General features: G+C 44.9%; 3 protein-coding genes across 5 annotated transcripts in view; 1 reads left to right on the top strand and 2 right to left on the bottom strand.

Annotated features, from left to right (window-relative positions):
- The window catches only part of VMP1 (vacuole membrane protein 1), a 54,930-nt gene extending 39,510 nt beyond the window's left edge, over window positions 1–15,420 (bottom strand). The window contains exons 1-5 of the mRNA XM_065732048.1: window positions 15,401–15,420; window positions 9,902–10,003; window positions 7,300–7,435; window positions 5,198–5,288; window positions 3,745–3,855 (exon numbers count right to left, since the gene is read on the bottom strand). Of these exons, the coding sequence (XP_065588120.1) occupies window positions 3,745–3,855; window positions 5,198–5,288; window positions 7,300–7,435; window positions 9,902–9,977 (414 nt within the window). The 5' untranslated portion in view covers window positions 9,978–10,003; window positions 15,401–15,420. The remainder of the gene's footprint in view (window positions 1–3,744; window positions 3,856–5,197; window positions 5,289–7,299; window positions 7,436–9,901; window positions 10,004–15,400) is intronic.
- Window positions 15,421–16,351: 931 nt separating this feature from the next.
- On the top strand, window positions 16,352–16,987 carry PTRH2 (peptidyl-tRNA hydrolase 2). The gene has a single exon (XM_065732201.1). It carries the CDS (start codon window positions 16,352–16,354, stop codon window positions 16,865–16,867), a length of 516 nt encoding a protein of 171 aa, XP_065588273.1. The 3' UTR covers window positions 16,868–16,987.
- A 1,349-nt stretch (window positions 16,988–18,336) lies between these two features.
- The window catches only part of CLTC (clathrin heavy chain), a 29,286-nt gene continuing 20,867 nt past the window's right edge, over window positions 18,337–26,755 (bottom strand). For 2 of the 3 annotated variants that reach the window (XM_065732031.1, XM_065732029.1), the window contains exons 25-33: window positions 26,528–26,695; window positions 26,221–26,370; window positions 25,834–25,965; window positions 25,558–25,668; window positions 24,691–24,861; window positions 24,175–24,396; window positions 23,045–23,065; window positions 20,035–20,110; window positions 18,337–19,343 (exon numbers count right to left, since the gene is read on the bottom strand). In XM_065732031.1, coding sequence (XP_065588103.1) covers window positions 19,219–19,343; window positions 20,035–20,110; window positions 23,045–23,065; window positions 24,175–24,396; window positions 24,691–24,861; window positions 25,558–25,668; window positions 25,834–25,965; window positions 26,221–26,370; window positions 26,528–26,695 — 1,176 coding nt within the window. In that variant the 3' untranslated portion in view covers window positions 18,337–19,218. The remainder of the gene's footprint in view (window positions 19,344–20,034; window positions 20,111–23,044; window positions 23,066–24,174; window positions 24,397–24,690; window positions 24,862–25,557; window positions 25,669–25,833; window positions 25,966–26,220; window positions 26,371–26,527; window positions 26,696–26,755) is intronic. The other variant, XM_065732030.1, reaches the window with a different exon arrangement.

Genomic DNA, 26,755 nt, shown 5'->3' with positions numbered 1-26,755 from the left:
TCTTTTCTGAGCTCTGTGCACAAAGCATTCCTGTTGTACCTCACGTTTCCTGTTTGTGCTGCTCTGCAGCCTGGCCATGGAGCAGAGCTCTCCGGCAGTTGCTCCACTTGGCTCTGTCAGCAACGAGCAGAGATGGGGATTTAAAAAAAAATCAACAAAAACACAAACAAATGCAGACAGCCAGAACTTGCACTGCACTTCTGACCTGCAAGGAATTTGCTCCCATTCAGCCCCCACCACTCCAGATTGTAACAGAGCACACATACAGAAGGGACTTCTATCAGCTGGCTCTCGCACGAGGCCTTCTGTTGGGCATGAATTCTAAGCTGATTTCCTTTCCCTCGATCACATCCATTGCCAGAGCTGAACTGAAACCAAGTCAGGTGGCACACGAAGAGGGCAGAGGGCAGCTCCAGCCCAGCACCCCACCCAGCACTGCTGCTCCTGCACTCCACAAGCACGAGTGATTCCTGAGAAGTCATCTTCCAGCAATTAGGCAGTTCATGCTATTTGTCTTTTAATACAGCAGCAATGTAAGAGCAAACATATCGAGACTAAACTCTGCCCCCACAACAACAGCTCTGTATGCTGCTAAAACCAGTCCTTGGAGTCATTAATCCTAATAGCTTTATTTCCTACAGCACCACGTCGTGATTACTATTTTTAAAGTGTTGTTTTTAAAGAATCCTGAAACAACTTTAATGGGCTTTGGGAAAAAAAGCCAGCAGACTTGTTTTGAAAGCGTCAGAATAAAGAGGATTCTTGGAAGAGTGGCTGGCTTCCACACTGCTGTGCTGAAGACCTGCTCTGTGCCAGCCCTGTGCTGGGTGCCAGCTGCAGCTGGAGGATCCTTCCCAAAAACCATGCTGAATTTTACACTTAGTGCTGGCCACGGCCAAGAGGACAGCACTGAGCTGGGAACTGACACAGCAGATAATGTTCAGATCCTTTATTATACATAGGAAGTCCTTGAACTGTAGAAATAGCAATAAAATGCCTGCAATTGAATGACAAAATCCACCTTTCCCTCCCAGACCAGGATGCATTCAGCAATAGAGTCCTGGTGACCAACAAAATCAGAAGTAGATGTGAACTGATGGTAAGCAGGGGCAGCACTGTGCCCCCAGACAGAGGCTGCTGGGGTCTGTAGGCTCTGCTTCCAGCCAACCTGTTGTTTCCAAACCCTCACCCCAGGATCTCTCCTGCAACAGAGCACCTGGTGTAGAAACTCTGAAGAAACCAGATAAATGATAGCTCTCAACACTGGAAAAACAGCTCAGCAGGCCAGAAAAGCAAACATCAGAGTCACTCACATACTGCTTCTGTTGCACAACTAGTTGTGTGAGTGGAGTGCTCAGCTAGCAGTGCTCAGACAGTGCACCGTGAACTGGCTGCACGCAGCAGGCAGAGGGCTCTACTTACAGGAGATGCACCTGTGTCACAGCTGAAGCAGCTCAGCACTGCACCAACAGGTGCCTACATGCCAGCAATTCCTACCCCTTGGTGGCAGAGACAATGCTGCAAGCACCAACAAGAGCCCAGCAGCTCAGGGGTGGGCCCGAGAGCATTGTTCTCCAGGCATGTAATTGCATTCCCAACAATCTCACCCTAAATACAGATTTAAAACAGGCAATTAATTACGAGCAATTTTAAAACACTTATGGAGTCTGTTCTCTACTGCCTGCAAATCCAGGCACTAACACTGGAGGATTATTATTTTTTAACTTTTCACTTCTTAGAATCAATGGATGAGTTTTGCCAAGTCAAGAAACACAAAGTGTATGGAACAAGGAAAGTAGATACGCAGTAATGTTAAAGTTAATATAGCAACTTTGCCACAACTATTAGATTTCTACTTTTCTACTGATGCACAGTGAGAAGAGCAAACTATTTTAAAGCTCCTTTTGAAAGCTGGAGCTCCTCATTGCTTTGTTCACAGATGGTTAAATCCAGAAGACTGAATTAATTTACGCATAAAAGTCACAGCAGCTGCCTTAAGTCCCTGTTCCCTTTCACACAAGGTGTAGACTCAAGCTCAGTGAATATCAAAGACTGGGCTACACTACATGGAGGGTGCATTACATATGTGTATTGTCGATGTAGCTGTACTGACAAGAACATTAACACCTCTGGTACTTAGAATGGAAACGCACAGTCAGGGCAAGCAACCTGTGTTCCTACACCCCCACTGCCATCTAGTGGCACGCAGCCACGTGCTCCACCACATTACGAATCCTTCTGTGTCCAGACATGGATTTAATCCCGAGGAGTGCACCTGTTCTGGATTTAATTCCTTGCTGATCACTAATTAAGCCAACAGAAAAGTAACATCGTGTATATACACGACTTGCAGGTCAGAGCAGGTCACGATCAGGAAGGCAAAAAGGAAGGCAAAAAGGAAGGCAAAAAGGAAGGCAAAAAGGAAGGCAAAAAGGAAGGCAAAAAGGAAGGCAAAAAGGAAGGCAAAAAGGAAGGCAAAAAGGAAGGCAAAAAGGAAGGCAAAAAGGAAGGCAAAAAGGAAGGCAAAAAAGAAGGCAAAAAGGAAGGCAAAAAGGAAGGCAAAAAGGAAGGCAAAAAGGAAGGCAAAAGTGCTGGCTTACAAAGACTTCCTTATAGGACAGTGATGTTGGAGTGGCCCACAGTACAAAATGGGAGCCCCTTCTATTCTGCTTCAGATCAATACACAACAAAACACAATCCAGTTTGCAAACAATGGAAAGCATCAGTTAATTGCTATTTCTGACATGATCTGTGTAAAATCTGAGACCAGGAGCAGTATTGATAAGCTCTCCAAACAGCTCCAGGAGGATGCCCAGACACACCATCCCTTCGGTTAGAAGAAATCCTGCCTAAAAGGCTGTGTGTGTTAACCTGTTTCCATTTAGCAGCAGTTTCCTTTCTCCTGCACTTTCTGCCTCCAGCCTTTAGGAGAGAAGCCACACCAAGAGGCTGTCAGCACTGCCAGCTGATGCCATTGGATTTAATAGGCATTGCTTCTCTGTGTGGAAAAACACGAGCTTCTTGTTTCCTGTAGTGTTTTCTGTGTTATTGTTAATGATTAAAGCAGTTCTGAGAGTAAACATCTGTAATTGTCCCAAATACAAGATGACATTTGTTGCATAAACTGGTTTTAATTATTTTGTGGCCATGAATCCTTCTCTTAAATCCAGGACAGTGGTTTCATAAACAAGGAACTAATCCAATGGCCAAAAGCAAAACACAGCCAAACAGTGCCCCAACTTTCCTAACTGAGCTGAGATAAACAACATCACACACACTTTCAGAACAACACGGATTATTTTCTCTTTGCAGACAAACATTTTTCTTGCCATTATCTTCAAAGCAAAATGAACACAGACTGAACTTCCAAACCTATTCCTGTGCTCTCTGATAGGAAAAGTGATCATTTTTAAGTACGAAGAGAGAACTGAAAAATTTGTAATGGAAACATTGGAGCTGCATGCACTATGGAATGCTTTATTTACAGGAGTAAATTAAAGCACAGAGCATTGCTGATTTTCACTCTGTTTCACAGTGAGGGTTAACAGCATACAAGCTACACAGAAGGGCCATGCAGTATACAGCAAGATTAGTACTTCCAAGCACACTGCAGCTTACACTGAGTATTTCTTTCCCTTCTGAAGTACTGAACGTTTCAGACTTACCTTTATTCTCAAGATCTCAAAGCCACGTAACAATCCAAATATACGATTCAGATAAAACATGGGGCAGAAATGCACTTACCAAATAGAGCAGAAAGGTGTGAAGACCTGTTCCAAGTCCAACAGAGGACAGGATGCCCAACCCCACCCAGTAGGCACACCAGAAGAACTTCTTCTCCATGTACCGCACATACTGAAAGAGAAATCACAGAAAAGAAAAGTCGTGGCGATGCCTCTCAGTGGAGAACACTGAAGCTACAAGCTACTGCAGGTGGTAGTCTGCGTTACAATAACTGAAGCAGAAACCCAGGTTCTTCTATTTGCAACTTACTACAATTGCAGCAGAGACTTGTACAGAAAACAATACACTTTGACAGGAAAAGCCTACAGGCCGTGTAATCAGCAAGTTTTCGAGGAAATGGATGAAATACTGAGGGCACTGCAGGCTGCACAAGCCTTGCCAGCCCCACACGTGCAGGTTTCTCCCATCAGCCTCCAGCAGAGCTCTGGAGGCACTGCTCTGCCAAGCCCTGCACACCTCAACAGCAGTTTGTAAGAGCCATCTAGTGGCGATGAGCGTCCAGCTCTGCTACTCATGCTGATGAAGGCACCAAAGCAGGACTTTTTAAGGAAGCAGGTGCTTGGGCATCAGGAAGAAGAAATGGTCACTGCTAAGGGCTCAAGGACAGAATTGAGTGAGGATGCTGTCAGATGAAGCATCATTTCAACTGCAGTATGAGACCCACTCCAGGAGGCCAGGACTTCTGTTCCAGATCTGTGTGTCCATCAGTTTGAGACATACTGCAGCAGCATGAATGTGAACAAGGTCCCAGAGTTTGGGAACCTGCTGATGTTCAGAGTAACAGCACTAAGGCGATTCAGCTGCTCAAAGAAATGCCCTGCTGGGTTAACAGGGGCTGACTCCAGGGAAAATCTGAAACTCAGGGAGAAATGGAGACTTAGGGCAAGTGTCTACACTTCAAGTGATGCAAAAGCATTAATCATCATGTAACTCAAAACAACTAAGTTTTGAAAGCAGACATTTTAAGACAATATGAGCATAAGATACACCGGAGATGAAGATCTAAGCCATGAAGCCATTTTATGTCAAGATCTATGCCTACCCTGGTTGGTCAGGACACCCTACCCATAGCAGAAGAAGCATTTCTGGGAAAGCCATGAAGTTCTATCACGACTCACTTTAACATTTTCCCACACCACTATTAAAAACTTGTTAACAACAGAAACGAAGGAGTGCTGAAGCACTGGAGGTGTGCTTACTCAGTCAAGAACAGATGAGAAGAGGAACACCTACATAAGCAACAGAATAGCTGAAATCATACAGCTGATCTTCCCCCACCTTTCAAATGCAGCTCACCCACGCTCAACACAAGGGAAGTCATGACACAAGCAACAAAAAAACCTTGGGCAAATGGGTTCAAAAGACATGCTACAATCTCATGAAGACCCCATTCAATTCCCAGTACATCTACCCTAGCACAGGGACAAGCATTAATCACTTGAGAACGCCATACCTGCTGATGCCTTCCTTCAACATAATACGTAGCTGTAAGCACTGCAAGCATCAGTAAAAAACACACCAGGATACTTCGCCGATGCCACAATCTTAAAAGACAAATGGCAGTTAGGGTTTGTCATAAATTAGCATTCATTCATCAGTAACTTATCTTTGAAGAGTGGGATTGTGTGGATGTAGGCAGTGGGCACAATGGCAGCTGAAAAGTTTGGTATACAAAAACATAACCCCCCAAAAACACCTGGGGAGCCTTTTTTGTTAGGGAGAATCTCTACTTCGCTGTTTTGTTTTTAAATTAAGAAAAAGTCACTGTCTAAAAGCAAACACAACCTAAACAACAAACGTTCAGCTTCAACAAGTGTTTCACACCCAGGGCCATCAGCAGCATTTGTAATCAAGTGAAGTACAAAGCAGGCACTGGCCCGGGGCGAGGGGATGTGGGTGGGCAGCAGAAGGGCTGACTTCAAACCATGTGCTGGTGGGCACAGCCAGCAAAAAGCTACACTCTATTCTGGTTCTCTTCATCTGCCGAACAGAGTATCTCTTGTGACAGCTCAAAGTTTAACATTTTAACTGATGACAAAGTATCAGCAAGCTACTGCAGTAATGGGGAAAAGTGTTTTCCTATGTAATTTGACAGCCAGCTACTTTTGCTTGTGTCTGATTTTACAAGGTTGCAATAACCCTGCTTGATATACATTCCTCAACTGCGTGACCACACGTATTTATTATTTTCAGTCATCTAATGCTATAAAATCACAGACATAGCAAACTATCTATTTAGATGGAAAAAAAAGACAGAAATATGTAGAAATGAGGGAAATATAATAAAGAAATACATTCACAGATGTTTCATATTAAGCAAGCTGAAAAAAGTAGCTTTAACCTTCCTTTAATTTTAAAAGCAGCTGTCCTATTTGTATCACTACAAGGATTAGATTTTCAAGTGATTGTCATCATTTAAATAGCAATTCACTCAAGTGGAACACAGGAAACCATTAAGACTCAATTTGAGGTCACCTTCACAGCTCATGATACAGTCTGTTATTTTCTGCAAAGACACAGTCATGTTACACAACACATTTCTGGTTGTGTAGTTCTGTATCAGATAGTGGTGCATAGCAACGGAGGATGCAAGCGCTGTCTGTAATAAAATGCAGTATCTAGAAGGCCAGGAAATAGCTTAAAATAACACCTCAAACGTTATTGCTGTTGTGTTTAAGTAAATGGTTGGAGATTGTTCAAAACTGCTAAGGCAAGATGTGGGAAAGCAGTGCTCAAAGAAATGGTTTCCAGTGACAGTAGAAAGAAGGTAAAATAACTGGGCTTTGGGGGCTAGATTATTTTGGGGAGTGCAAAAGGGGATTAAGTGTACACATCTGCTGTTTCTCATTGCAGAAGATGAAAACGGAAAACAGAAGTTTGTATCAACTGAATTTATGTGTCAGCACCTCAAACCTAGCCCAGCAGTCAATGAACAGAGCCCGCTGTCACCAAACTCAGCTCTCTGCAAAGGAGCTTCAGCAGATGTTAGGAAATATGCAGTTAGCAGTTCTAACCAGAATAAAAGCCCACTCCATCCAGGGTGTAAACGATGCCAAGGAGAAGTGCTTCAGTAATTTCCTGTTATGAAAGGGACTGCATATCTTAGAAGCAAAGTCCTCTTGGCAGCACCATAAACATCAAGACATATCCCACGTAATCCTGAACCTTGCCCTAGCTAAATTACTCAAAGATCATTAAGTGATACTAACATACACATTAAAAGATCAGCGCTTAACACTGCAGTCTTATATCTTATGTAGTACAATATCTCTTGCCTGCAGGATCCCTCAATACTCTCCCACTCTCTCAAACTGAAGTATTCAACTCTCAGGAAGGAAGTTTGCAATTATCTTCCATCGAGACCTGTCTGCATTTACACTTATGTCACTCAGGCAGAAGCTCTGGGTATGCAGCTGGAAGCATGGTATGTTCCAGTGGCCACCTTTAAGGGACAAAAACAAATGTGTTTTCTGGAAAAAGAATTTTAAAGCTGTGATGAATCATAGCATAGGTCTCCCCAGAACACTTAGAAGAAGTTAAAGAAATTATCTTTACTTTATGGTCCATTCCTTCAAGTTTATTAGAGTTTCCAGGAAAAAATACTGCAAGGTAACAAGTGGTTGTCTCCACAGGACAATATTCAACCTCTCTTCTCGGTCCCTTCGCTTCCGTTCACTCAACAAAGAGGAATCTGCAAACAAAAAGCAACAGAAATATGAAAGCACAGGCTGACAGTTCAGATTCCATCCCACCCAAATTTATACTGGTAACTTTTTGTCCTGTTAGGGCTCTACTCATCATCTTCACTGATTATAAAGCATTTGCTCCAAAGCCACCAGAAATCAAGTGTCCTTCAGCAAAGGAAATATGTTGTTTTTTTTTTTCCTCCATGTAGCCATTCAAGAACCAGCCCATGGTGCAAGAAGTCTGTCAAGCATATTGGCATTTATGCACCATTAGTTTCAAATCAGCTAATACACCAGGTCAAGGGCATCTCTATTGCCCACTACAGAGACCACATTTCACTCTGAACTTCTGAATTTGGTTCTCTTCCAAAGTTATTCTCAGACTTCTCCAAATGAAGCAGATTGAATTACATGTGCTCTCTACACACTCCAGGCACCGTGTAACTGGATAACAGTATCTGCCCTCCCTGGGCTATGTTAAGCTCTGCCACACTGCTCAGGCCCTCCAAAAGGAGCCTGCCAGATGGGAAGTCCTGTGATCCTGTGAGAAGGGGTTACTCACACACCACAGTCCTCCACTTAAACTGACACTACACATTTCGTTGCTTCTAACCGCAGTGATCTGGTTATATTGCAGTGCCTGATACCACTGCAGCACCAACTGCTCCTTACTCACATTGCCCATCTAATTTTCCTCAGCTGTGTTCTTCAGCTCTGAGTGCCCGTTGCTTTAGGTGAACTAACAGGAATCCCACAACAGCAAGTACTGGACACCCACACTCCCCAGGAAGCCTTTGCTTTGCTCCATACACGTAGGCATACATTGCTCTTTCAATCTTGCCACGTTCCTCGCTCAAGAAGATTTGTTCCCCACTTTTTCCACTTGATATGTCTAATAAAAATGTTTCAGCTTTGGGGTTTTTTTGTGTTACTTTGTACGTTTTCAATAAATGTCATAAGAGACTGCAGAGTGGCGTAAGCCTGTGTACAACTTGAGAAATCACTTGATTACAAAACTTAATTAAATATGGAACTGGCACATTCAAGGCTGACAGGAAACCAGCTGAGATGATAACCATCTCCATACTACGCACAGCACAGTGACACAACGGTCTCCATTAAACGTTCTCAGGTTACTTTTCACAAGTTCTAAGCACCAATCCAAGCTGATTTCAGACATACCAGTAGGAAAAACAGAGGCAAGGCAGGAGGTGAAGCTGTTAACTATTTTGCCAGCAACGTCCAATTGAAAATGATAAATCATAGTGAAGCCTTGTCAACAGAAAAGCTAGAAACTGGGAGACTGAAAACTGGGAGACTGAAAACTGGGAGACTGAAAACTGGGAGACTGAAAACTGGGAGACTGAAAACTGGGAGACTGAAAACTGGGAGACTGAAAACTGGGAGACTGAAAACTGGGAGACTGAAAACTGGGAGACTGAAAACTGGGAGACTGAAAACTGGGAGACTGAAAACTGGGAGACTGAAAACTGGGAGACTGAAAACTGGGAGACTGAAAACTGGGAGACTGAAAACTGGGAGACTGAAAACTGGGAGACTGAAAACTGGGAGACTGAAAACTGGGAGACTGAAAACTGGGAGACTGAAAACTGGGAGACTGAAAACTGGGAGACTGAAAACTGGGAGACTGAAAACTGGGAGACTGAAAACTGGGAGACTGAAAACTGGGAGACTGAAAACTGGGAGACTGAAAACTGGGAGACTGAAAACTGGGAGACTGAAAACTGGGAGACTGAAAACTGGGAGACTGAAAACTGGGAGACTGAAAACTGGGAGACTGAAAACTGGGAGACTGAAAACTGGGAGACTGAAAACTGGGAGACTGAAAACTGGGAGACTGAAAACTGGGAGACTGAAAACTGGGAGACTGAAAACTGGGAGACTGAAAACTGGGAGACTGAAAACTGGGAGACTGAAAACTGGGAGACTGAAAACTGGGAGACTGAAAACTGGGAGACTGAAAACTGGGAGACTGAAAACTGGGAGACTGAAAACTGGGAGACTGAAAACTGGGAGACTGAAAACTGGGAGACTGAAAACTGGGAGAAACCCAGAGCAAAACAGATTTTATTACCAATACTAATTCTTCAGTGCCAAAGGGTGGGGTTGTACAGCCCAACATCTACACAGCTCAGATTGTAGCTCATAGTCCCTACCAGTACCCAAGTCAGTGTTAGAGGCCCACATGCACATGAGCTACAGAATAAGAACACTGAAAGGAGAAGTCCATAAGAGAGAAGCTGGATGGCAGCACACAGCATGGAACTATTCAGTGGCTTCACGTTACATAAGCTCTCTAGATTTCAGATTTAAGTTTCTAGTACCGATTTAGGCATCTCCTTTTGCATCATCTGATTGTAAAGCGTACCAATATAAATTCCTTTCAAATCCTGTGCTGGTCACTTACCCCAAGCTGACCAGCTGAGAACATGAAGATGTTTCCTACCTACCTGTGAAGTTTCCATTGTGCTGTTCTTTGCTCATTCCTATGCGCCTCTGGTCACAGTCTGTTCCATTCTCTGCCATTTCATAGATCACTCACGTACAGGGATCTAACAGAACAAAACCAGAAAGCATCATGTCTCCACTGCTGGTTACAAAGACTGTTTGCTCAGTAGTTGATGGATGCAGGCAAGCAGCCAGCAGCTCCCCAAACCACGGCTATCCCACGATGCATTGTGAAAAAGCAGAAAGTGTTTCCATTCCCACAAATGACAAAGTTGAAAACATTTCCACCTACAGAAATCCGAATTTCTGCACTTCAGTGATAAAATTCCCTCACGTCTGTAACTGAACAAAAGCTTGTGAAACAGCCCTTGCACTCAGCAGCCCACTGCTGGCACTCCAGGAGGAGCAGAGCATTGTGTGAGCTCCTGTTCATTCCCAAGGGGAGGCTTAGGGTTTGACTCTCACATTAGAGAGCATCTATTCTGACCTCAAAACGCTCACAGATTAAAAAAGAACCCCTCAATGTGGCAACTAAGATCCAGAATTGCATCTCACATCGTACGGTGCAATAGCTCCAAAGCAGAGAAGGAAAGCTCTGCGTTGCCTGATGGAAAGCATTTGGAAAAGCCCACGCTCCCTGCTAGTTCAGCCTCCCTTCTGATGACATCAGTCCTACAGTTTCACAAGAACTGCTGTGGTTTTCCTTATTCAGGAGAGGAAATAGTGCAGCAATTGGAAACCAGCGTAAAACGGAACACTGCCAGAGTTTCTTTTATTGTGCACAGTTGACAGTGTTTGTGCAATCCAACACAAGCAGCAGCCAGTCAGACCCACAGCATTAAACATCCTCCCTTGAATCTTCAAACAGCTCCTGCAATTTGAGTTTGGAGAAGAGTCACACAAAGCCAAAACAGTCTGTTGGCATTACTGCTCTCTCTGCAGGGAAACTTGACTTGCAGGTTGTGATACGCTGCTTTTGTTGGGAAGCAGCACGACATCAAGAGGACAGGTTGTATAAAACTGCCTAGTGCAGGAAATTAAAATTGTATGGCAAAAAAAGATATTTCCCCTTTGATTTATGTCGGAAGAGTCAAAGCAGCACTTTAGGTCTGGTAAACAGGAGAGAGACCTTCACTCCTGTTCAGACCACAGCCCCTAAGCACACGATCTGTCGCATCCATGGATACACACACACATCAGAGGAGCACACACTGCATGCAGAGAGCTCCATCTGTGAACAGCGTTATAGGAAGGGGGCACCCACAGTCACCAAGTGCACGGAGTGCTGCTGCTCCTGGGGCAGCACACAGGGGAGCTCCACGTTAGGGAACCTCAGTCACACTTTTAAAGATAACAAACACTCAAAAACGTTCCTCAGACCTTAAGTGGAAGACACATGTTGCTCGTTTGGAAGCTCATCTTTTTCCTTGTGCAAATCTAGCCTTCAAAACTGAAGTCTCAGTTGCTTTGTTGTCTGCGTTCAGCTTCATTCCAGTTCAAGCAAACCAACACACTGTGATACAAACTCTGTTGGACATGAAGGTCTCAGCCGTGCACAGTGCTGCCTCAGCAATGCACCCAATGCCACTGCCACACAAAACCCACCCATCTCTGCAGTTCCCAGGTGTGCTGCTACAGACACACAGCCTCCACGACCATGGCCAACAGAACCAGTTGCATCCTGCCTGCTTGGGAAGGCCGTAATCTGGGATTAGCTTTGTGTAACACTACCTCGAGTACACAAATCAGCATTTACAACAAAGTCAAATAACTCCCTCGCACACTTGTGTAGGTTGAGCACCTGTTATGAAGGTCCCAGAGTTCCACCACTTAGCAGAAGTACTCTAAAAACTCCCACCTGAGAACACAGGTGACCAGGAGGACTTGGTGTCCACCCCAGGGTCAGCCTCAAAGGGCAGTGATTCAGACACCAGCCCCTTACTGGTTGCCGAAAGCCCTTCTCAATTTACCACAGCCTAATTATACTTAAAGTATATTAGCGTGAAGGACGGAGCTTCATGCACACACGAAGCTCAGCTCCCCAGTCTGCCAACCTCTCCAACACCAGTAAGAGTTACAGGTCCTGCAGGGATGTCTCCACCTGGAGATTAACTGGAACAGGAGACTGAGCCAAAATGCAGTGACCCCTCATTAACCGAGTCCATGTCCTCAGCAAACGTCCGAGAGCTGACCAAAGAAAACCACATCCCAGCTGCTAAACAGACCCTCACTGCTCACGACCCCTGAAGAGACCCACAGCTCATATCCAAAAATACGGCCAGTGCAGTGAGTGGTTACTGGCAGACGTAGGTATCAACTATTTAAAGAGTGAGGAAAACAACTCTGAACTGTTGTTGTATCAGAGCAGTTTAGATCATGTCAGAGCTGCAGTCACACAGAACTTCTTTGTGGGGCTGAACAAACAGCCCACAATGCATTATTCAGCTGTAGTGCAGTCCATAACACTAAGCACAAAAAGACAATTATTGCTGGGCAAAATGTAAATTGGCCAATGGAAAGGGCTTATCGTGGCTGTGACTGGCACTTCCCAGTGCCCGTGCAAGGAAGCATAACAAGCTCTTGGAGCTTAAGAACATGAGGCACTGCAAGTTCTGCACTCTGTGATCACAGAGGACAGAAGTCCCTTCTTCCTGATGTTTGGAGGCTGCTCTGTGCTGGCAGGAGCTGACTACTATCACTTCTGCACTAAGGATGCTTTGAGGACTCCTTTCTATGGCGCTGGAACAGTGAAGAAGCTGTGACTCTAACCTGGTGATCTCACTGCTTTCCTGACTCTCATCAGCTACAAGTCACTCAGCTGCAGGAATTGGGGTTACAGTTCAGATTGTTTTGCTGATGTTCCCCCCGACACCTCAGCACAGTACACTGTTTTCTGCCTTTTCTCATTTCATGCATTTTAAAGCCACGTGCTCCAGACCAGACAACATTCTGCTCCTTCCTTCTCCTCTACACTGATAATGAGCCCTTCTTCACCTGCCTCCCTGGTCTTCAATAGCAATAAGAAAACCAAAGAACAAAAGTTGGGCTTCCACAGGATTCTTCCATATCACACACTCCAACAAAGGCAGACGTTTACACAGGGATTAAGTTCACAGTTTCTTGGCACAGGGGTGGTTTAAGAGCACCTTTCCTCAGCAGGCAGACTGCACACACCCCGACCTTAAACAAGGGATGAGAACGGTCTCAAACAGAAGCATTGCATACCCCTTTGGCTCCGTAACACTGTGCCACTCTTCAGTGCTTCTTCTGCCTTTGAAGCCAATGGAACAACTATATCCTCAGCTTCGGAGGCATTCAAGGCCAAAGTGAGGGCTCTTCCAAACCTTCTGCCCCTGCAGACTCAGCTCTGCTCACACAGAGCTGACCCGCTCCCTGACTTGAAGGTTAATAACTCCCCTAAAAGCCACAGAAAATATAAAAAGTAACTGCTTTATTTTTCCAGTCCTTCAATGCTCACGGGAAGCATTCAATTAAAGTAAATTAGGACACATCTGAGAGATGTAGGAAGTCTCCACAGATACTCACACAATGGGCTACTTTGATAGGAGTACATCTATTCCCATATGAAAAAAAAAAAAAAAAGGGTTTTCTAACTAAAATAGTTTAATCCCTCAAAGGAAAGGGCGAGTAATTCCATTAAAGACCACAGGTTTCCTTTTTGTGGGTTATGCCTCTGTGCACCAGACCTATTTTCCAATTCCTACCCAGAGGAAGTTACAAAAAAAGGGCAAAGTTGCAATTTGGAGATAAAACTTACATTTTTTCCAGAAAGCTTTTGGAACATCTTTTTAGGAAAGAACGGTTTAATGTTACATCAAACAAACTGCAGTGGTGCCACGCACACACACACACACACACACCCCAGCAGTGCCACAGCTCTCCTCAGTCAGGCCCAATGTGCCCCAGGGAGGACACACTCACTGCCACAAGGAAACACACCTGCACAAAGCAGAGTGCCTGCCAGACTGCAGCTAGGAAAGAACCAGGAGTTAGAGACTAATGGAACCAGTACAGGTCACACCAGGGCTGCCTCAGCTAAGAGCACCCTGCCCATAGCACGAACCAACCTCTGACTCTGAGCCTTGTAAGGAATGAGAACATTCCTTCTACAGCTCCAAAACACACTGACCTACCCATCAGCCTGCACTGCTCCCAGGTCTGCCTGGTCAATGCAGCACCAAACTCCATGGTTGTGTTTCCAGCCTGCTACAGTAACAGCACGGTGTTGCAACAGCCTCCAGGCTGTGCCCTTCGTCCTTCCAGAACAGCAAAGTCCATCCAGCTGACACTTCAGCCATCTGGAGTTAAAGTTCTAACTGAAGGTGATCATTTCTCATCACAGTTGTACTTCAAAAAAGTAAAAAAAAAAAAAAAAAGGCCTACTCCTACAACAGATCAGGAATTATCATTTTGGTTTAAAATTGGAACTTATTAAGGAAAAAAAAAAAAGGAGAGATCCCAAAACGTTAATTAAGACATTGTAACAAGCAGCATTCACAAGAGGTAGTCAGAAATAGTTGTGACAGATTGAAAAGACATTCAAACACAATGACTTGGAAAGCTTTGAAGTGCACATGGCACAGCATTTCCAGCTGGAAGGCCATCCCTGCTCCCAGCACTCACCTTTCCCATTCCCAATTCCCACTTCAAAGCCACTGAGTACCCTCCTCCCCCTCCCCACAGAGGTCACAAGTCCCATTGATTTCATTACTAAGTAGGACAAGGAGCTTAGCTCAAACCAACAAGAAGTACTAACCACACATTGCACAACTGGAAACGTGTTTGTTCAAACTCTCATCTGAAAACAAGGGATGAAGTAATCTTTGATTATCTGTTACCAGTAAGGAATACCAATAATAACAGTCCATTCACGCTGCAGAAACAATGGACTAAAAGAAAGAGAACATCATTAGGAAGCCCTTTTCACTGCTCCAAGGCACCAAAAGCTAACATCACATCCCCCTCCCAACCTCAGCGCACTGAACTCAACACACACAATGCACTTAACGTGAACTAAACCAGGATAGCCACTTCTTGGCAGAGCAGAGAGAACAAGGGCAGGAGAGGACCCTGAGGAAGTTCCTCGTGCAGCTCGAGGTGGATAACCTGCTTTCACAGTGCTTAAACCACTCCTGTCACACACAGTGGCACCCACAGCAACCCTTCCCTCAGGGCACCTGCATGACTTGTCAAAATGTCTGAGCAGCAAGACTGGAAGAAAGACGGAGTCTTACTGCTTAGAGCCTTCTGCCATTTATAGCTGTCATCAGACAGAAAGCTAAGAAACAGGCAAACACACGTTAACTTCCACAAACAGAGGGTGACACTGAGGCACCTTAGGGATGTGGGCCTACCGGCCAAGCCCGCAGGACACTGCCGTGCTCTGGGAAGAGGGAAAATCGATAACGGTTGGGTGGGGGCAGGGAGGACAGCCCACCAGGAGAGCAGAGCGCATCTCCGCCGGAGAAGCGCGTAAAGACCATCGGAATCCGACTCGTCGCGGCTCAAAGGACGGATTTCTCCCTGTGTCATCAGTCCCCGTCCCTCGAGACGGCTCTCGGCGATTATGCCACAGGGTCGCCGGGCTTCAGCCCGACGTGACGCGCGGACCCTAAGCGAGAGCGCTGAGGAGCAGCCCACAGCACCGCGTGCCCCCGGACCCCACCTGGGCCGCTCCCGTTCCCCACAGGGCTCACTGAGCGCCGTCGGGCGCCGCACCTCCGCACCTCCCTGAGGGGGAACGGCCGCCACGGGGACGGGGGCTCGGGGCTGGGCCCTGAGGGCAGCGGAGCACAGCGGGGCGGCCGCGGCGCTGAGGGGCACCGCGGGGAACAGGTACCGGTACCGCCGCGGGGGCGAATAGAGCAGACCCTCACCCGACAGCCGCCCCGACAGCCGAGCAGAGTGCCGAGCAGTGCCGAGCAGAGCAGAACACCGCACCGTCCCGCCCCACACCGCCCCGCACTCACCCCGCCGCGCTCCGGCTGCTCCCTCTGGGCCCGGGCCAACCCGGAAGTAGGGGCGGAGCCAGCCCGCCCCCGCCCACCTCCTACCGGATGTCGTTGAGTGCGTAATTTCCGTCGCGCCGCACTCCTTCCTCCGAGCCGCGGCGGAGCGGGAAGAGCCGCAGTGAACGCGGTTGGCGCGGCTGTGGCGGCACTTCCGGGCGGCGGCGGCGGCGGCGGCAGGTGAGCGGGCGGGGCCCTCGGAGGACCCGGTCCGTTTCGCGTTTCGCCTTTCTTTCGTTCGCCGGCCTCGTGTTCCTCCGTCTCCGCGAGGCCCGGCGCTGGGTGAGTCCTCGGGCGCGTTTTGGGCGGTGGCGTTGCGGTGCTTGTGGCCCCATCGGCGAATGCGCTCTCTCCGTAACCGGGTGCGCTGATTCCCACGCGCTCCGTCTTTCCTCTCTCCGTAGCCCCTCTCCCAAACCCGCCATGGATTACCTCTCCAAGCCCGGCTTCCTCAGCATCCTCGCGGGGGTCGCTTGCGGTGTGTGCCTGGGATGGGGCATCCGCGGGCGACTCCTGCGGCAGCACCGCGCCCTGGCAGCGTCCGCCGGCAGCTGCGGGACCGAAGCCAACGTCATGGGAGAGTCGGGCGAGTTCAAAATGGTGCTGATCGTCCGCAACGATCTGAAGATGGGTAAGGGGAAAGTAGCGGCGCAGTGTTCCCACGCGGCTGTTTCTGCCTACAAGCAAGTTCAAAGGAGAAACCCCGAGCTCCTGAAGCAGTGGGAGTACTGCGGGCAGCCCAAGGTGGTCCTCAAAGCTCCCGATGAAGAGACTCTGATCCAGCTCCTGGCTGATGCCAAGCGCCTGGGGCTGACTGTGAGCTTAATACAGGACGCCGGCCGCACTCAGATAGCCCCGGGCTCCCAGACCGTCCTCGGAATCGGGCCGGGACCGGCTGACCTAGTAGATAAAGTTTCTGGTCATCTAAAACTCTTCTGAGCTGGGGAACCAAGAAATTTGAGTGCACCGATAGAGATCGGTGCTGAAAGGATGTAATCCAAGATGTGGGATGTTTCCGTGTGTTCTCCCAGTAAGAATAAAAGTTATTTTTTTTTTTTAGTAAAAGATGTAAATTTGCTTGGTTTAATACTCTTAATGAGTTTCTCCAGCTTGTGCATCCCATTCTTAAGTGGGTAAGAAGATTGGAGGCTCGGTGGAGTTGGGAAAACTAAAGCTGAAGGTTTTCTTCCCCATCAGGAATCTAGTATTTTTAAAACGTGTGCAGTGGATTGAGGATGTTGCTTTGCATTGTGGTTTACTGGCTGAAAAGCTCTAGGGAGGCGTAAGTGATTGAGGCTTCTGCTAAAAATAAGTTCCCACCCCTTCCTTTGTGTGAGTTTAGTTGGTTTTACTGTTTGCTTTTTTGGAAGACACGTTCTTTAATTCAGAGAGGGCTGCATCCTGGAGGGCTGAAGGTGGCACTGCACAGATGGAGAGAGCTGTAGCTAACTTACTGTGCTGTTTCCTACGTGGCAGCTGATGCAACACCTTGCAGCTTGGTATGAGACTGAACAAGTTAAACAGGGTTTGCAGCTCAGTGCTTAAGAGCCAGTTAGCACTTCTGAGGGGAGGACATAATCTGTGCTCCTTTCTGGCTGTGGCTGTGCAGCTTCTGCATTTATAGGAAGCTGCACACAGGTCAGTGTCCCGATACAGCCACGGTGTTGGGAGTTACCCACACTAAACAGCTCATCCTATAGGAACTAACCTGCACAGAGCTGCTAATCCTCAGTGAGACAGCATTTCAGGAAGCGTGCCATTATCAAATTTAACTGGGCAGAGTTAAAATCACTCTGGTTGCAGATATTCCACCTCTGCTCAACTGCCACTCAGTGCAACCAGAGTTCACGTGAGCCAGCAGGAAGGAGCCTGAGCCCCAGCTCTGGAACCTCATGTTGACAACAGCTCCTGGTTAAGAGACAGGAGTGACTACAGCTGTCACAAATGTGCTCAGTGCTCTCATATTCATTACACTCAAATATGACAGTATTCATAGAGAAACATTTAAGTCCATTTTATTTGAAGCTAAATATATTTAAGGCAACTTACATACCTAGAACATAATCTCAATTTAACTAACACGCCCATCCTAATCTACTGTCATCCTAATGTATCACCTGGTCAACGGTGCTGCAAGTTGACACAATGCAGCCAACTACTGAAAAGTGCTATTCACTTCTTTCTGTCTGGCATAATCTTTCTATAGAAAAAGCATTACATATTTTCTTGTATTATCCCCTCCGTGCAAGACACCACTAGTGTGGTCTCCATTGCTGCTGTTCTAACGGCCCCTCCTGCCCTAAGTGTATGCACCTGTATGCCCCACACTATTAGCACTGTAATACTTGGGTTTGAGGTTGAAGGTCCTTTTTGAAAACAGTAAAGTGAAGCTACTACTATGCAGCATGTCCACAGTCCAGTAATTTATTTTTAAATTGAGTAATTTCAAATTGCACAAACAAAACTGAACAGCAATATGCTTGAATTCTCTCTTCTGTACACTCAAAACAGTGATCTAAAACACCACAATATCCAACATACACAAACCTCAGGGCAGGGTTAGTAAATACACAGATTGGAATCATGGTGCTCTGTTCCTGAATGGAATGTCCCACAAAAGCACAGGATACAGCACAACATAAGGTCATCTGTTACATATGGAGTGAGCAAAAAGACACTAGCATTTTCTATATGCATAACTGGAAAAACCTGCATAGGTTAAGGAAAAACTTTTACTCATTTTAAGTCAGGCAAGGTTGTCTGTATGCATTTTAAATTCTTTTAGAGCTATGCAATCCAACCAGGGTAGGATATGCTGATTAGTGTTGTCTCTGTCAGCGGTCTTGCAAGGTCAAATACAAGTATCTTCACTTCAGCTTTCTCTGAATATACAGTGAGACTTAAATGCATTTAGAATAGACAGTACATACTGTAAGCTGCTCACATAACGATGAACTTAAGATTCAATATTAGAGTTTAACACTATAGAGTGCAAATCAGAATCTTCACAATAGACTTAATGGTAATAAGCAGTCCTGCAAAAGCCCACTTGGACAAAGTCGTTTAAACTATTCCCCTTTTAAAGTAAAGTCTAAATGACGTGGAATGTGAAAAAGATTTAACAGAAGTGATTCGAATAGTTTGCGCTAGAAAAAACAGTCCTTCATGAAATAAAGGTTACAAGAACACGAGGCAGAACTTGCTTTTTCCCTGTTATGAGTTAAAGCGGGGAGGGACGGTGGAGTTTCAGTAAGAAAATATGCTAGCTCCAAACAGACTTGTGCTGCACCTTACATGCTGTACCCAAAGCCTGGCTGCGGTTGCCCGTACGGTGGTGCAGTGTAGCCATAGCCAAAAGGTGCTTGTGGAGGAACTGCAACACTGGGTCCTGCTGTCAACATGAGCTGTGGCTGACCTGGAAGACACAACAGACACAAGTCCCACCTTTACTGCTAGGAACTGACAGCTCAGTTGGAATTCCTGCTGCTTCCCGGCTGACTTTGTGTGTTCAACCATAACTCCCCACTGACTGGCTTAGAGTCTTCAGAGCCAGAATGGATATCTCCCCAAAAGATCTCAGATGGTCAGATGCCCAAAGAAACTCTGTTACAAGATTTTTTGCTTTGGAGACAATATAGGTCAAACTGCTCAGTCCAGTGCTCAGAGCTACGTCTTGAAACACTGCATCCAGCTCATAGTCCACAATATTGCACTGCTCCAGGACGTGCTGACTGGAGATGGCCAGCTACAGAAAGAAAGCTCCTTTACCACTGGTTACAATTCCTACTGGTAATTAACTACAATCAATGGAATACTCTGGATGTGAATACCCAAGATAAAAAAATAGCAAGATCTAAATAATGCACTTCTAGGACAGCTCCTGCACTACTTTCTTCTGGAGAATATTTCCATAATGGGACGTGACAATCTTAAATCCTGCAGTCCCTCCACAGTCTTAGCAGCAGTACTGCAGTTGTACTCTACACAGTATTGTAGAACACGATTCCTTAAGACTTTATTTGACATAAAGAACATTTCTTGGAAGAAAATAAAGAAGTGTTGATGTAAAAGCCAAGTATGTTACAACACATGAACCGAAACGTTACCATAAACAATAGGTTGTGTTTCAGTAGCTTGCTCCTCTTCCTTTCTCAAGGACTCTGATGCATCCAGTTTATCCACCTGGAATCGAGACCAACAATTAAAACAACTCCTCTAGATGAGGTACTTATTCATGGCAGAGAAGTGGAAAAGCCTTAGTGGTATGTTAACACCCATCAAGAAAAGGAGACCATTTACAAATTCAGATCAATTCAAGTAGCAATGTTGGTACTGGTGCAGTCAAGATTGTCCGTTTCCTGAAAAAAACCCTTAATTGAGGGATTTGTGGAACTTCATTGAAAGTGGCTCCAGGCTGAAGCTCTGTATGAAAGGTCCCATACTGGACTAGAGCCACTTTGATATCAATAAGCTCATCAGTGACTGCTGCTCCAACAGCTCCAAACCAACAGCCTGAAGTCACAAACTCAGATTTTGGCACAGTGTCAGCTGGAGATCTTTGGTGCTGGAGCAACTGCTAGGACAGCGTTCAGACCTGGAGATGTTTCCCTGAATATAACGTTGAGGCAAAGTAATCTGAAGTTGGTATTTGTATGGAGCAGACTGCAATAGCATCCGACATGTCACTTGAGCCTCAAGATTTCACTTTCCAAACCCATTCACTCATGCAATTTAAGTTCAAATGCAGAGAATGCATGTGTATAAGACTTGCTTTTTTCCACTCTAGAACTGTGTGGCAGTCAGCCTAAACCCACAAATACTCAACTTGTGCGAGCTTTACACACAGTAACAAGACAAGACTAGCCAGCTTCACTCTGCTGCACAGAGTGGGATTGTGCTGTTAGCCCACCCCTACGAAAAGGAAGAGAAGAAACAACTTCTGTAGCAAAGTATCACCTGCTACTAAAACCGATACCAGGAAACTCAGCACTGCTACGGTCTAAGGCAGGCCCTGAAACTAAAACCATAAAAATTAGGTATGGATATTTTACCTGAGAGATAAGATTTAGAGTAAAGTAGGAAACAATCACGCCAATTACTTGGTAGAACAGTAAGACAACTCGCAAACCAGATTGGTCTTTCATTTCATGCATCCCTAACACAGGAGCTTGAAGTCAGATCTCCTGTACTTACACAGGGTCAGCATTTCTTGTTCACTTACAACACCCATGAGTTGAACAGTTTTCAGCCTAACTGTGCTACCTTAGCAATTACCTGCAGGCAGCACTAACAGCTTTCTTCTTTCTTTATTGCAAGTTACAACATAAGGTTCCTTAAACCTGTTAATTTGTAACCTCAGTTAGAGGCATTACTCCAGGAAGTGGCGTAAGTCCTGAGCTGAGTTCATTCATGAATCGGGCTCCCATGGCAAGCCTTTTTGTGGTCTCACACCAGTATCTGGCTTGCTGTTGTCAAAGTGCATGAGTGTATCCTTTAAGACTCATTTCCAGAAACCGTGCTGAGAACTGCACTGGTTTTAACTTAAATAGCAACACGGTGAACGTAAAAGCACAACTTCAGGGATGCAGATCCAAGGAGAATGTGCAGAGACTGCTAATCAGCAGAGGCTTTTGGTTTACATACACTTGGAAAGCCTCCAGCCCAGGACATTCCATGCATTTTTGACCCAGTTTTGATGCCTCTCCTCAAACAATTCCAAGAACAAGGCTGTAACCAGCCTGCAGGATGGTTCTTACAGCACTTGCTTGAGCTTCATCAGGTTCAGTGCCCTACACGCTTGTTACAAGATTGTTTAAAAGGCTTTTCCACAGGGACTGCAATAAGCTGCAGAGGAAAAGTAACATGCATTCAATGTTATTGTGTTATGTGTGCATGAAAAAGAGGCAAAAGTACTGAAGCAGGAGTGAGGTCTGAAGATGACTGCCATACAGGCTCCCCCCAAAAAACCACACGCAGCCCACAGCAATGCCTTGTAGCTTAAGGATAGTGGGATGTAATTGCAATGACTGCTACACATGCGTAGTTTATGCAAACACTGCAGTTCAATTACCTTTTTTCACACACACGCTTTCTTACTGCCTCACTTACTAGCTGCTGAAGGACCTTACACTACACATTTTAGTCAGGTTAGCCTTGAGTTCCAGTGGTGTATTTACAGTCATCTCATCACCAAGAAGCAGTTTGCACAGAGTCCATCTTGAAGCCATTAGTCAGTTTGTTTGCCCTTTGCTCAACCACGTTAATGGAAAACTCAAACTAGGGCTGTTTTTAAGAAGAATTGAAGTGGTATTTGTACAGAAGAAGATGGACAGAAGCCTTAGAGATCACCCTTAGGAGGGGCAACATTGCATAGCAAAAGGCAAGTCCCAAAAGTAGCCTCAGAAGAGCAATTACTTTTTTGTTTCTTTGATTTTTTTAAACAGGCAGCAAGAGAAATTTAATGAAGCTGAAGAGCTTGGAAGGCAGTCTTGTTTCTTTTTGCACAGCTACAGAAATTTACTATAGGGAAGGGAACCACAGACTTGGTCTAAAAGCTGAGGTTTTAAGTTACTACAGGAACTAGAGCACTGTGTGGATTAAACTAGCACCATAAGAACTAGACACCTGAATGAGGAAGAGTCTCTTCTGAAGCAGCTAGTATCTATTCTGCCTACTGTCAGCACACATTAGTAATGGTCAAGAGATCAGAAACTGGATCACAGTCCTTACGACTAGCAAATGCTGTATTGATTTACGGCTCAGAGACAGTTGTCCAAGACTTAATTATGCCTTACTGTGGGTCATTCCTGTAGTCAGTTTGGCAGCCAAATAGAAGCACGTGTTTACCCCTTTGACATCAGGTTGACTGTGATCCAACTGATCACCTGTATGCCCTTCCTGAGGTTCTATTAGCTTATTAGTAGCAATGAATCTACTTTTGTCCTACTGCACTAGCTACTCAAAGTTAAAACAATTTGCATATGCTTTAGTGATATTTTGTTTGGGGAAAAAGCAGTAGCAGCAGTGTAATAAACGTAGGAAAGAAAAAAAACTCATGCAGAATCCTTAGACTTAGTCCTCCAGACTTAAAGATGGAAAACAAGAATCAACTTTCACCTTTTCCTTTATTGCATCAACCTGCAAAGGAATTCAGAAGGTGCAGCTTAGAAAAATCAAATTCCATATTTAGCATATAAGAGGTAGAAACAAAAGTGTCAGGGAAGAAATAATTAAGGTACAGGAGAGTGAAAATAAAGATACACCAGAAGTATCTGCTTTAAAAAGGCAGCTCTGCTTGTTGCCAGATTGTACTGCATTGATTTCGTGAGCTACAACTAGAGTTACAACCTAAACTTTCAGGAGGTCACATTTTAATCTAAGAATCCTACTCCAGGACAACCAGTCCCAAGAGAGGCATAGTATTACCTTGGTACACCAGGCATATCTGATAAGCAACGTTATTGCTTAGATGGAGCCCACCTCCCCCAGAGCACAGCACTTAAGGACAGCAGATCTCTATAGGACTGCAGAGTCCTGCCTCTATGAGTAACAGCCAGGCAAGTCTACTTGATAAATAGGCACTGTGGACTTCACTGAAAACAGAACTAAGTTTTTACTTCTCATGGAAAGAGTTTTGAAAGTTGAGGGATTTAAGCCATTTTACCTAATAACATACACTAACAGCTTCAGCAGGGCAAAATCTGCTAGTGACAGCTAGCATTTAGCTGTGACTGACCTGGTTCAAGTCTGTCAGAACACTACCAAGCATTTTCACCACCCTAATGCAACTTCAAGCAAGGGTTGAGTCAAACAGATAATTAGTGTCATTAAGCATCAGAGCCATGTTTTAAAGTTAAATGCACAGCAGACAAAGTTAACTCAAGTTCTAGCTATAAAGCTTTTTTAGTATACAGTCTAGAATTTAGTTAGCTTATTCCCTGCTGGGATTTCCAATTGACATGGCACATAAAAAGCCTGAATCCTGGAGCTACATAAGACACTGCCCGTGGTCAGGCAAATACTACTGATGCATGTTCTGCAACTGGTAGAAAGGGTGGAGTCTGCAAATGTTTCAGTCTCTTAGAGGGCGAAGTCTCTCCCCAGATGGACTGAAAAATAAGTGTGGACATGGACAGACAGACATTTGACAAAGCCCATATCAATGTTAGTAGCAAGCAGACAGTCTCAAGGCATACACACCACAGTGACTAACAAGCTTCCAGTGGTGGAGAAGCACCTGCTCTTACCTTGGTCAGGTACTCCTTCATGACCTGAATGAAGTATGGCATGGCAAAGTCCATGATGTTGTGCCTCCACGCTGTTTCCAAGACAACGTCAGGCCTTAAAAGATCATAGCAGGTAAAGAGACAAGCACCAAAGCATTCTTTCTTGTTCTCCTGCAAGAACCACTGCAACAATTCTTCTGCCAACTCAGTATCTTTGGATTCTGACGCATACTGCATTGCATCCTACAACAGAAGAGAGCCTGGTTAGCTTGGTATACCTTACTATGGTATACTCACTCACATGGATGTGGTATTTAACTAAGCTGCAACTTATTACTGGCATTAGCAGAGAAGAGGCATTCTGCAACTTGTTCCTAAGAACTCTGCAGCAAGATTTACCAGATTAGCAAGAGGCACCACCTAGTGGCATCCAAAAAGATGCAGCTTGACTAAGCCAAATTTGAGAGTCTGAGAGTCAGTTAAAACACTCCAAATAAGTCAAGTATACTAAACCAGATCTGCATATACGAGTCTTACCTTATACAGTCTGTCTTTCTTACAGAGTTCCACACTCTGCTTCCAGCGATTGTTTCCTTTGAAGAGATATGCAGCGATCCTCCGAAACTCTATCAGCTCATGTTTCTCCAAACGTTGAGCAAGAGAAATGTTGTCAAAGTTGTCGTAAGCATCTATGGAAGTCCTAAGGGCCTGAGTCAAGAACAGCAGTGTTACATCTCACAAATATAACTGCATCCTCAAACATGCAATTATTTTCCACATATCTTAGTTCTGTATCTGTAATTTCAGGAAGATAAGGCAGTCTAACTAGACCTGCAGAGAGATCTAATTTCTTTTTGGAGAAGCTAGAGTTTGACACATATAGAGTTTGGAGTACTCCAGTACTTCAGTAGTGACTGCTGAGGTTAAGAGGCTGAATATCTATTGTACAGGCTACAAACAGTACAAAAGCTAGACATCACTGTTTGACCTTTCTTCAAATGCTTTCTTTAGCATCCATTGTTTTCTTAAAATAAAAGCTAGATCCGTCACACCCAAAGTAGGAATCTGCCACCCTCCTCAGTAGGAATAACCCAGAAAACTCCCACAAAGCCACTGACCATTCTTCACTTAATCCTTCCCTAGCCACTACTAGCCTAGCTTGAAGCCACACATACACCTAAGGAATGTAAGTTAACAGCAAGCAGGCTGAATCCAGTGAAAACAAGAGAGAAACCTGTGTTTCTAGACATTAAAGACAGACTCAGAACACTAGGTTAATACTGACACAGAAGCCAGCTTGAACAGAACTCGCCCGAAGCTCACGAGTGGATCCTTCTGTTTTGAATCACACATAACACAAATCCATTTCTGTTTCAGATACTGCTCTTTTAAGACAATACATACCTGGTAGTCTTCTTCAATAATGAAGAGGTTGTTCAGGGACTCATTCACTGACTTGTTGTTGTGATTTTGAACAGAGCGCAAGTAAGGTTTAACCAGGGGTAACTGTTTAACCTTCAAGGAAGCAGATAGATAAATTTAAGTCAAGGTAACTTTGTAGACTCCACTTAGTAGCCTCTCCGGGAGGCAGTAAAGAAGCAGAATGTTTTAAAATGCTATTATAGCTAAATGCTTTTCCAATTGCAACTTGTTCTTTGATTTGGAAAGCAGAAAATTTACCTTTGTGAAGAAGGTGACAGCACGAGTATGGTCAAGACGAGGGGACAATACCATCAGCAGATCATTGAGCAACAGAGGTTTGAATTCCAAGTAGAATTGAACTGCCTTGTAGTACAGCTCCACATTGGCCACCTACAGATGAACAAGGATGTACATTCAGAGCAGAAACTTGATTGCAAAGGAATCCAAATGAAAAACAAACGTAACATTCCAGCACAACGAAGCCATAAATACAAGGCTGTCTCTAGAAGGCGTCTTAGTTACTGTAGTTGATTTGTTTTGAAATTATATGACAGTATCAAGAACTTTCAGTTTTCACCAGACTACTATGAAAACGGAAGCGTACAAAGTTTAAAAGTTTACCTCTTTCAACTAGGAAAGTAATACCTTAGTGATTATATCTTTGAATTGTCCTTCTTTCCAAGCATCTGTTGGGTGATTCATCATTGTGATTATGGCATTATCATATTCTTCATACTTATCATACAAGAACACCAATTCAGCCCAGAGATGGGCCTGCTCTGCAGCTCTCAGAACCTAAGCAAAGAGCATTTTAGAAATTCCAATCAATATATATATATTGCTATCAGCATCCAACAGTACTTAAGTGTTGCTACTGCAAAAGCTAGGGTACACACAGCCCTGACAGCTGTGTTTTTTAAGTTTCAGGTTTAACAAGACCAAGGCATCTCACCTTGGGGATGTTGACTCTGGACCAGAACAGTTCCAAGTGCTCCCTCATCTTCTGTGGTTTGAACTTGGAGTAAAGAATTGCTAACTCTGTAAACATCCCCATGTGTGCACGCTCAAGTCCAAGTGCTGCTTCCAACATAGTTATCAGCTCTTCGAAGTAGCCACGATCCTAAAGTACACAGAGATGTTTCACAGTAGGAACAAATCTGAGTGATTGCCAGCCTAAGTT

The sequence above is a fragment of the Cyrtonyx montezumae genome, unplaced genomic scaffold, assembly GCF_038088225.1.
Source record: "Cyrtonyx montezumae isolate F1298 unplaced genomic scaffold, pur_monq_1.0 scaffold_15, whole genome shotgun sequence".
Classification (NCBI taxonomy): Eukaryota; Metazoa; Chordata; class Aves; order Galliformes; family Odontophoridae; genus Cyrtonyx; species Cyrtonyx montezumae.
The sequence above is the reverse complement of the archived record's forward strand: the minus strand, read 5'-3'. Positions and strand labels throughout refer to the sequence as shown.